The 11,495-nt window shown below is 38.4% G+C and overlaps 1 protein-coding gene across 1 annotated transcript; it reads left to right on the top strand.

The window, feature by feature from the left end:
• Positions 1–7,020: 7,020 nt before the first annotated feature.
• On the top strand, positions 7,021–7,890 carry LOC109561169 (olfactory receptor 7C2-like). Its single transcript, XM_019963568.2, has one exon. It carries the CDS (start codon positions 7,021–7,023, stop codon positions 7,888–7,890), a length of 870 nt encoding a protein of 289 aa, XP_019819127.2.
• Positions 7,891–11,495: the final 3,605 nt, after the last annotated feature.

The following is an 11,495-nucleotide window of genomic DNA, read 5'->3' as shown; positions in this document are numbered from 1 at the left end:
ACCTTGAGAGAAATTCCAAGTTAGGCAAAGTAACTTGGAATCTCTCTGTTCGAAGTAAATTTTGCAAATCCTTTGAGGAGTCAAAAGAAAGGTCAAAACAGAAAGCCACATCTTTTTGTTCTCCATCACTAAGAATCCACACAGGGACTGTGGTGCCATCTGCAACACTGCTACTGACCCAAGAAGAGGATGTTGGGGAAATAATAAATTAAATTATCAAAAAGTTTTCTAATCTGATTCCAGTTGCCTTTTTCTTAAGTGTTCACTTTTTTGCTCTGAACCATCAGTAGTTTTTCATATTCATGAAGTTGATACTCACCATTTTCCCCAGTATTTTATGTGTTTTTGTGGGGTGTTAAGACATTAGAGTTTCCTGTAAAAGCAGAAAAGTTTGGAAAGATGGGAGGACAGAGAGAATAGGAATTGAAATCAAAAGTATAGAGTTTCAAGGATGAAATGTTGAAATGTCAAACATCAGAAGATAATTAAATGGATGATCATCAGATGAGGCTACTAGTAGATTATTAGTGATATTAACAGGTACAAGTTAGCTGATATTAAAAGTAGAAGCCAGATTATGGGAGAAAATAGATGAAAAAATGTTTCAAGTATAGGAAGCACCCAGTGGTTATAAAACTTGGACATTCAGATCCACCATGAGCAGAACAGAAAACAGCACTTCCCTCATGAATGGAGAAAAGGAAGTAAAATCCAACAGACATGCAAGATCATACCTAAGCACCCTAAGTGATGGCCTGTTCCTATTTTCTGAAAACGCTTTGATATTGTTGATTATGATTTTTAAAACAGTACCTTATGAATTAATAAAGATGGTGCTATCCTCTGGATTGGAATATCAAGGAGGGTCTAATGGATTTGTTTTGACCTTGTAAAGCTATGGATATCTGCAGAGTCCTGCCTATATAGCCAGACGTCCACCTCTTACCTTACCATATTTCTCTCATTGCATGCCTGGAAACTTCTGTAGATTGCACCTTGAATAGTGTGACTAGAAGTCATTAGAAATGGTTTTGTTGGGAGTTGGGTATGTGCCAGGTCTTTGTTGACAACTCCAAGTCCAGGTGCTTGGGACTCATGTGGTCCTGAACCATTTGCCAGCATGTCTTTGATAGTCAAACAGATTTCAACTGAAATGTTGAGGAAATACTCATGGGAAAGGACACTAGAGACAAGACATATGGAGAAAAGAGCATAATGACTAAGGTGCATGGGAAGGAGTACGCATATCTCAAAGCCAAGATGCTCCCATGGGTACAAACCTAGCAGAAGAAAAGCTCCTTTCTGTTTTAGCTTCCTCATTCATGGGAACCAAATTTCTCCTAGAATAGAGTGACATGGAACAATTAACTTAATGAGAAGTTGTGAGAATTCAACCTCTGAAGCCCCAGAAATGGTAAATATGTCCCTTTCTCCTCTCACTACAGCTCCACAGTCCCAGGAAGGAGGAAGTTCAGCGGTGCCCTTTCAAAGAATGTATGCCTGATGTCACCTCCCTGCACTTCCTTGGAGCTGAGTTGACCATCCATTACCCAGGAAAGAAAGGACCGAGGAAACTAGAGACCCACTGAGGGTGTGCCATGGGAAACAGGTACGGAGACAGGCAGAATTCTCAGAGTATTAACATGGGTGGCACAAATGAGGATAACACAATGGTTAAGAGTCCATTTGCTAAAACATTCTACACAATTCACATCCTGAATCTCTTTCAATCTCTTTCAGCTTCCTCCTCTCTTCTAAAACCCAATTCTGAGAACATCTCACCATTCTAATGGGAACTGATGCCTTGGCTGCCAAAATGTCTCCAGAGGTTCTTATCCAACTATCTTAGACATTTTTAAGGAGCTGTTACAGGTTCCTATATTTTCCTCTATCAAAGATGCACCTTTATTCTTTCATCTATCAAATTTAATTAATTCGTTCAAAAAAGAAACAATCCCTTGGGTTCCATATAGTTAACACTTGCAGATCTGTTTATACATCTTCTCACATTAAGTTAGTTAATGATTCTGGCTCTCAGTTTTAAATTTTGTAAGATGGGGATCATGGTACTATCCACTTCATAATATTAAGATGATTAAGTTAAAGGATAAAATGCATTTTTTTAAATTTGTATTTGTTTATTTTTGGCCATGTTAGGTCCACTGCTGCAGGGGCTTTTCTCTTGTTACAGCATGTGTGGGCTACTGTCTAGGCATGGTGCATGGCCTCTCACTGCTGTGACTTCTCTTGTTGTGGAGCATAGGCTTTAGGGCACTCAGGCTTCAGTACCTGTGGCTCCAGGGCCCTAGAGCACAGGCTCAGGAAATGTGGCACAGGGGCTTAATTGCTCCTTAGCATGTGGGATCTTCCCCAGTCAGCGATTGAACATGTGTCTCCTCCACTGGCAGGCAAATACTTTACCACAGAGCCACCGGGAAAGCCAAGGAGATAATGCCTTTAAAGTTCCTAAATTGTCCCTAACACTCTGTGATCATCTATACATATTAATCATTATCACTGCATTACTGTAAACACATATTCATTCTTTTAAAAAAGTAGTGAAGTTCAGTGTCTGCCTGAGACAGTGGGTGGAATGGGTTAAGAAGGTCAAAAGATACAGATTTCCAGTTGTAAAATAAACCATGGGACTATAATGTAAAGCATGGTGACTATAGTTAATACTGAATAGTATATTTGGAAGTTCCTACAAGACTAGATCTTAGAAGTTCTTATCACAAGAAAAAAATGTCATAATTATGTATGGAAATAGTTGTTAATTATACCTATTATGGTCATCAGTTTGCAGTACATACACATATCAAATCATTATGCCATACACCTGAAACTAATATAATGTTATTTGTTAACTATACCTCAATACAGGGCATCCCCGGTGACTCAGCAGTAAAGAATCCGCCAGCAGTGCAGGAGCCATAGGAGACAGTGGTTTTGATCCCTGGGTTGGAAAGATCCCCTAGGGGAGGAAATGCCAACCAGTTCCATTATTCCTACAGGGATAATCCCATGGACAGAGAAGCCTGGTGGCCTACAGTCCATGGGGTCACAAAGAATCAGACATGACTGAAGTGACTTAGCAGGCACACACCAATTGTGATGATGATAAAAAGAGCTAAGGCTATTAAACATAGCACAGGTGCTCGACATTTGGTAATCCTCAATAATTTTTAGCTTATATAATAAATTTATCATTCTCATTTATTGTATGTTTGTGGTTTCCAGTTCCTGTTCCAGATTTCTATTTTTGTTACTGTTTGAAATGATTGTATTTTTTTCTTTCTTTTTTTTTTTTTTTTTTACTTTACAATATTGTATTGGTTTTGCCATACATTAACATGCATCCGCCACGAGTGTACACGTGTTCCCCATCCTGAACTCCCCTCCCACTTCCCTCCCCATAGGATGGTATGGGTCATCCCAGTGCACCAGCCCCAAGCTTCCTGTATCCTACATTGAACCTGGACTGGCAATTCATTTCTTATATGATATTATACATGTTTTAATGCCATTCTCCCAAATCATTGCCCCCTCCCTCTCCCACAGAGTCCAAAAGACTGTTCTTTTAAAAAAGACTGTTCTGATGCATACATCTGTGTCTCTTTTGCTGTCTCGCATACAGGGTTATTGTTACCATCTTTCTAAATTCCATATATATGCGTTAGTATACTGTATTGGTGTTTTTCTTTCTGGCTTACTTCACTCTGTATAATAGGCTCCAGTTTCATCCACCTCATTAGAACTGATTCAAATGTATTCTTTTGAATGGCTGAGTAATACTCCATTGTGTATATGTACCACAGCTTTCTTATCCATTCATCTGCTGATGGGCATCTAGGTTGCTTCCATGTCCTGGCTATTATAAACAGTGCTGTGATGAACATTGGGGTACACGTGTCCCTTTCCCTTCTGGTTTCCTCAGTGTGTATGCCCAGCAGTGGGATTGCTGGGTCGTATGGCAGTTCTATTTCCAGTTTTTTAAGGAATCTCCACACTGTTCTCCATAGTGGCTGTACTAGTTTGCATTCCCATCAACAGTGTAAGAGGGTTCCCTTTTCTCCACACTCTCTCCAGCATTTATTGCTTGTAGACCTTTGGATAGCAGCCATTCCGACTGGTGTGAAATGGTACTTCATTGTGGTTTTGATTTGCATTTTCTGATAGTGAGTGATGTTGAGCACCTTTTCATGTGTTTGTTAGCCATCTGTATGTCTTCTTTGGAGAAATGTCTATTTAGTTCTTTGGCCCATTTTTTGATTGGGTCGTTAATTTTTCTGGAATTGAGCTGTAGGAGTTGCTTGTATATTTTTGAGATTAGTTGTTTGTCAGTTGCTTCACTTTCTATTATTTTCTCCCATTCTGAAGGCTGTCTTGAAATGATTGTAATCTGTTTTTAAGAGATTTAACATTAATTATGAATGCTATTTTTTTCTCTCACACTCATTTTTTCTGCCAATTTTCACTTTTGAATAATTTGAGATTTACAGAAAAGTTACACAGGTAGTTAGTACAGAGATTTCCATAATAATGATAATGTTTTGGAACTAGATAGAAATGATTTTTGTAAAACAGCCCTTATGGCAGAAAGTGAAGAACTAAAAAGCCTCTTGATGAAGGTGAAAGAGGAGAGTGAAAAAGTTGGCTTAAAACTCAGCATTCAGAAAATGAAGATCATGGCATCTGGTCCCATCACTTCATGGCAGATAGATGGGGAAACAGTGGAAACAGTGTCAGACTTTAATTTTCTGGGCTCCAAAATCACTCCAGATGGTGACTGCAGCCATGAAATTAAAAGACGCTTACTCCTTGGAAGGAAAGTTATGACCAACCTAGATAGCATATTCAAAAGCAGACATTGCTTTGCCAACAAAGGTCCTTTTAGTCAAGGCTATGGTTTTTCAGTGGTCAGGTATGGATGTGATAGTTGGACTGTGAAGAAAGCTGAGCGCCAAAGAATTGATGCTTTTGAACTGTGGTGTTGGAGAAGACTCTTGAGAGTCCCTTGGACTGTAAGGAGATCCAACCAGTCCATTCTGAAGGAGATCACCCCTGGGATTTCTTTGGAAGGAATGATGCTAAAGCTGAAACTCCAGCACTTTGGCCACTTCATGCGAAGAGTTGACTCATTTGGAAAGACTCTGATGCTGGTAGGGATTGGGGGCAGGAGGAGAAGGGGACGACAGAGGATGAGATGGCTGGATGGCATCACTGACTCAATGGACATGAGTCTGAGTGAACTCCGGGAGTTGGTGATAGACAGGGAGGCCTGGCGTGCTGCAATTCATGGGGTCGCAAAGAGTCGGACACGACTGAGCGACTGAACTGAACTGAACTGAACTGAACAATATATAATATATCAGCATCTGCAATTGAATGTTACCTTAACATAGCTATTGGTTTTTACAAATTTGTGTTATATCCACTACCTTATTAAAATTATATTCACTGATAGAGGTTTTCAGCTTTCAATTTATTATCAGAAACCAATCTATAATCTTCAAACAACAATTTCAGATCCCAAGGGTGTTAGTAAATAGTATTTGTGGTTGTAAACTTTCTTTCTTCTTTAATACTTAAAGGGGAATTCTTTTAATGTTTCTCTCACATATTTCCATGGTAATTTTGAAGGTAAGTTCTGATTTTCTAATTATTGATCTGTTATCCTACATGCTGAATTAACCAATCAATTAATTTATTTCTTAGAGATTTTCCATTTTTAATGAGGATTTATAAGTAATATCATCTTGCAAAGTAAAGTATTTTCTTCTATATGTGTCCATTTTTCTCTTTCCTAATTTTAGGCATTTCTGTTCCTTCTCTTTCTTTTTATTGCTTTCATTATGCATCTGATTTTCTCTATTTGATTTTGTCAAAGAATTAACACTGGAATTTATTTCTTGGCTGTAAAATTTTTCTTCTTCATTTATTAGCTCTGCTTTTTGCTTAATTTTCTGCTTTAGTTAGTTTTGTTTTGTAAAACTGAAGTGCATCTTCAAATTTTAAAATGCTTTTCACTCTTGAGATAGAGTACCTGTGTGACGATACTGGATGCTTGGGGCTAGTGCACTGGGACGACCCAGAGGGATGGTATGGGGAGAGAAGAGGGAGGAGAGTTCAGGATGGGGAAAACATGTATACCTGTGGCAGATTCATTTTGATATTTGGCAAAACTAATACAATTATGTAAAGATTAAAAATAAAATAAAATTTAAAAAAATAAAGAAAAGGTAGGATAAAATGAATCTAAAAATCTAGACTTTTATTGCCACTCAAAGGTGATTCCTGTCCACAGTTTAGTGTATCTTGTTATAGGTCATTTCCCCTTGGGTTTGTACAAGTATGTGTCTAATTATAAAAGATCTATATGCTGATTTAATTTCTCAAGGCCAGAAAAGCAGATCAACTATCCTCTCATAGCAAGTGTTTGAAATTTTATTTTTCTTTCCACATGATGGAATTTTTCCTTCTTAATCTTTTGTGAAGAGACATAAATTCTAGCAATGAAGACAGTATCCCTCATAGAGCAATAGTAGAAAGAATTTTTGTCTAACATTTATTGCCTTTTTACACTTTCTTTTATGAACCTTTAATATCCTATGCCTTTTTCTAAATTCATGCATTAATCTTTCTATGATTTACACTTAGGACTTTATACATTAAATACATTAATTTTTATCAGTCAAATAGATTCTTTTTTATATCCTAATTCTCTCCATAGTAGATTCTTATTTATAATTTTTCAACTTATGGTACAATTATTGATCTTTTCTCCCCTTATTTCTACCAAATATTTTTTATTCAGAGAGAGCTACTGAACCTAGGAACAGATTTTCCAAGTAGCAATGGCAACCACAATTTGTTACCAAATAGATCAAATTTTTAGCCCCAAATGAATGACATCTCCATGAGTTTGGATTAAGGATATTTCTGTCATTCGCACTAATGATTATCTGGAGTGAATTCCGTGTTTCTTTTCAGCTGATTCTGAACAAACCCGACAGCCACATGGAAATAAACCAAACAAGAAGCTTTCTCCTCCTGGGATTCACAGAGGACCCAGACCTGCAGCCTCTCTTCTTTGGGCTGTTTCTGTCCTTGTACGTGGTCACATTTGCTGGGAGCCTGGCCATCATCTCAGACCCCCACCTCCACACCCCCATGTACTTCTTTCTCTCCAACCTGTCATTTGCAGACATCGGTTTCACCTCCACCACCATCCCAAAGATGCTATGGAACATCCAGACACAGAGCAAAGTTATCACTTATGAAGGCTGCATCATCCAGATATTTTTGTTCTTTGTATTTGAATGCCTGGACATTTTAATCCTGAGTGTGATGGCCTATGACCGCTTTGTGGCCATCTGTCACCCTCTGCACTATATGGTCATCATTAACCCCTGGGTCTGTGGGATGCTGACTCTGGGTTCCTGGTGCCTCAGTGTCACAAGCTCCCTGCTTGAGACTTTGACTGTCTTGAGGCTGTCCTTCTGCATGAACATGAAGATCCCACACTTTTTTTGTGATCTTCTTGAAGTCCTGAAGCTTACCTGTTCTGACACCCTGATCAATAACATAGTGGTGTATTTTGTGGCTATTATTCTAGCTGTTTTTCCTCTCTTTTGGATCCTTTTTTCTTACTCTCAGATTTTCTCCTCCATCCTGAGAATTTCTTCAGCCAGGGGCAAGTATAAAGCTTTTTCCACCTGTGGATCTCACCTTTTTGTGGTTTCTTTGTTCCATAGCACAGGCCTAGGGGTCTACCTCAGTTCTGCAGTCATTTCATCCTCTAGGACAATTCTGGTGGCCTCAGTGATGTACACTGTGGTCACCCCCATGCTGAACCCCTTCATCTACAGTTTGAGGAACAGAGACTGAAGGGGACCCTAGGGAGACTCCTCAGCAGGGCACCATCTCTCAGTGATGGGATTGTTGTAGGACTCTCATAAGTAGCAAGGATCAAACCATTGGTAGGCATTTTTCACAATCTTGGATATATCTAAACATTAGTTTAATTTTTCTGTTCTGTAATCACTATATCTTACTGTGTCTTGACTTTGACTATATTTAAAGACGGTGTATTATTTTTCTGGGGCTGTTATGACAAAGTACCATAAATAGTTGGCTTAAACAACAGAAATTTATTGCCTCACAGTTCTAGAGACTAAAATTCTGAAAACAAGGGGTAAGCAGGGTCCATTCATCCTGAAGCTGTGATCAATAACCTGTTCCATATCTAGCTTTTTTTAGTTTGCTTTCTGTAGTTTTCTAGTTTCATACAATTGTGGTCAAGGAAAATGCTTGATGTAATTTCTGTTCTCTTAAATTGATTGAGGGTGTTTTGTGACCTTGTATGTGATCTATCCAGGAGATCATTTCATCTCCACTTAAAAAGAATGTGTATTCTGCTGGGTTTGGATGTAATTTCCTCTAGATAGCAATTTAGTTCAATTGGCCTATTGTGTCATTTAGTCCCACTGATACCTTATTGATCTGGATGATCTTCCCATTGGTGGAACTAGGGTGTTAAAATTCTCTGCTATTATTGTATTATTGCCAATTTCTCCCTTCATGTCTGTTAGTATTTGCTTTAAATACATAGGTGCTCCTGTATTAGGTATGTGTATGCTACCAACTGTAATATCCTCATCTCGTAACGATCCCTTCATCATTACAGAATGTCCTTCTTTGTCTTTTGTTATAGCCTTTGTTTTAAACTCTATTATGTCTCACATGAGTAGAGCTCCCCCTGCATTCTTGTTGTTTGCATTTGCATTAACTATCTTTTCCATCCCCTCACTTTCAGTCTGTTTGTGTCTTTAGCCCTGAAGTGAGTTTTTGCAGGCAGCTTATTGAAGGACTTTTTTTTCCAACCAGCCATGCTATGTTTTTTTTATTGGAACATTTAGTCCATTGGTATGTAAATATTGATAGCTATGTACTTATTGCTATTTTATTCCTTGTTTTTCAGTTGTTTTCATAGTTCTTCTTGTTCATTTCTTCCTTTTGTTTCTCCTGTTGTGATTTGATGAGTTTATTTAATGGTATACTTGAGTTCCTTCCTTTTTTATTTTTGTTTATCTCCTATAGGTTTTTGGATTTGTGTTTACCATGATTTCATATTTCTTCACTCATAATTATATCTACTTGAATAAGCTGATAGTCATTTAAGTTCAAACATATTTTAAATATTTACATTTGTATGCTCCTATACCCCACATGTTGTGTTTTTATGTCATATTTTACATATTCATGCTTATCTCTTTACTGTCTATTATAGTCATCAGTTCAGTTCAGTCACGCAGTTGTGTCTGACTCTTTCTGTCAGCACACCAGGCTTCCCTGTCCATCACAAACTCCCAGAGTTCACTCAAACTCATTTCCATCTAGTTGGTGATGCCATCCAGCATTCTCATCCTCTGTCATCCCCTTCTCCTCCTGCCCCCAGTCCCTCACAGCATCAGAGTCTTTTCCAATGGGTCAACTCTTCGTATTAGGTGGCCAAAGTATTGGAGTTTCAGCTTCAGCATCAGTCCTTCCAATGAACACCCAGGACTGATCTCCTCTAGGATGGACTGGTTTGATCTCCTTGAAGTCCAAGGGACTCTTAAGAATCTTCTCCAACACCACAGTTCAAAAGCATCAATTCTTCAGCATTCAGCTTTCTTCACAGTCCAACTTTCACATCCATACATGACCACTGGAAAAACCATAACCTTGACTACATGGACCTTTTTTGACAAAGTAATGTCTCTGCCTTTCAATATGCTACCTAGGTTTGTCATAACTTTCCTTCAGAGAGTAAGTATCTTTTAATTTCATGGCTACAATCACCATCTACAGGGATTTTGGAGCCAAAAAAAAAAAAAAGTCTGACACTGTTTCCAATGTTTCCCCATCTATCTGCCATGAAGTGATGGGATCAGATGCCATGATCTTCATTTTCTGAATGTTGAGCTTTAAACCAACTTTCTCACTCTCCTCTTTCACTTTCATCAAGAGGCTTTTTAGTTCCTTTTCACTTTCTGCCATAAGGGTGCTGTCATCTGCATATCTAAGGTTATTGATACTTCTCCCAGCAATCTTGATTCCAGCTTGTATTTCTTCCACCCCAGCGTTTCTCATGATGTACTATGCATATAAGTTAAATAAGCAGGGTGACAATATACAGCCTTGACGTACTCCTTTTCCTATTTGGAACCAGTCTGTTGTTCCATGTCCAGTTCTAACTCTTGCTTCCTGTCCTGCATATAGGTTTCTCAAGAGGCAGGTCAGGTGGTCTGGTATTCCCATCTCTTTCAGAATTTTCCACAGTTTATTGTGATCCACACAGTCAAAGGCTTTGGCATAGTCAATAAAGCAAAAATAGATGTTTTTCTGGAACGCTTTTGCTTTTTCAATGATCCAGCAGATGTTGGCAATTTGACCTCTGGTTCCTCTGCCTTTTCTAAAACCAGCTTGAACATCTGGAAGTTCACAGTTCACATACTGCTGAAGCCTGGCTTGGAGAATTTTGAGCATTACTTTACTAGCATGTGAGGTGAGTGCAATTGCGTGGTAGTTTGAGCATTCTTTGGCATTGTCTTTCTTTGGGATTGGAATGAAAACTGACCTTTTCCAGTCCTGTGGCCACTGCTGAGTTTTCCAAATTTGCTGGCATATTGAGTGAAGCACTTGCACAGCATCATCTTTCAGGATTTGAAATAGCTCAACTGGAATGCCATCACTGCCACTAGCTCTGTTCATATTGATGCTTTCAAAGGCCCACTTGACTTCACATTCTAGGATGTCTGGCTCTAGGTCAGTGATCACACCATCATGATTATCTGGGTCGTGAAGCACTTTTTTGTTGTTTTCCTCTATTTCTTTGCATTGATCATTGAGGAAGGCTTTCTTATCTCTCCTTGCTATTCTTTGGAACTCTGCATTCAGATGCTTATATTTTTCCTTTTCTCCTTTGCTTTTCACTTCTCTTCTTTTCACACCTATTTGTAAGGCCTCCTCAGACAGCCATTTTGCTTTTTCACATTTCTTTTCCATGGGGATGGTCTTGATCCCTGTCTCCTGTACAATGCCATCATAATTACTTTTAAATATCTTTGTCTTTTAATCTATGTACTGATTATTTAAGTAATCTTTAATCCTTACTATATATTTGCCTTTCCTAGTGGAATTTTACCTTTCCTATAGATATTTCTTTTATATTTAGAGAAGACTACACCTTTTCTTTTAGGGTAGGTTTCCTATTGATGAAATATTTCCATTTTTGCTTGTCTGAGAACTTCTTTGTCTCTGCTTCTATTTTAAATGATAACCTTCCAGGGTAGGAGATCCTAGGTTGCAGGATTTTCCCTTTCAGTGCTTTGAATGTATCAAGTCACTCTCTTCTGGCCTGCAAAGTTTCTACAGATAAATCAGTTGATATGTGGATTCCCTTATATATGACTCTGTTTTTCTCTTGCTGCCTTTAAAATTCTCTCTTT

Source organism: Bos indicus, chromosome 7 (genome assembly GCF_029378745.1).
Source record: "Bos indicus isolate NIAB-ARS_2022 breed Sahiwal x Tharparkar chromosome 7, NIAB-ARS_B.indTharparkar_mat_pri_1.0, whole genome shotgun sequence".
In the NCBI taxonomy this organism is placed as follows: domain Eukaryota; kingdom Metazoa; phylum Chordata; class Mammalia; order Artiodactyla; family Bovidae; genus Bos; species Bos indicus.
Note: the sequence above shows the minus strand (reverse complement) of the source record. Positions and strands in the feature narration are given on the sequence as shown.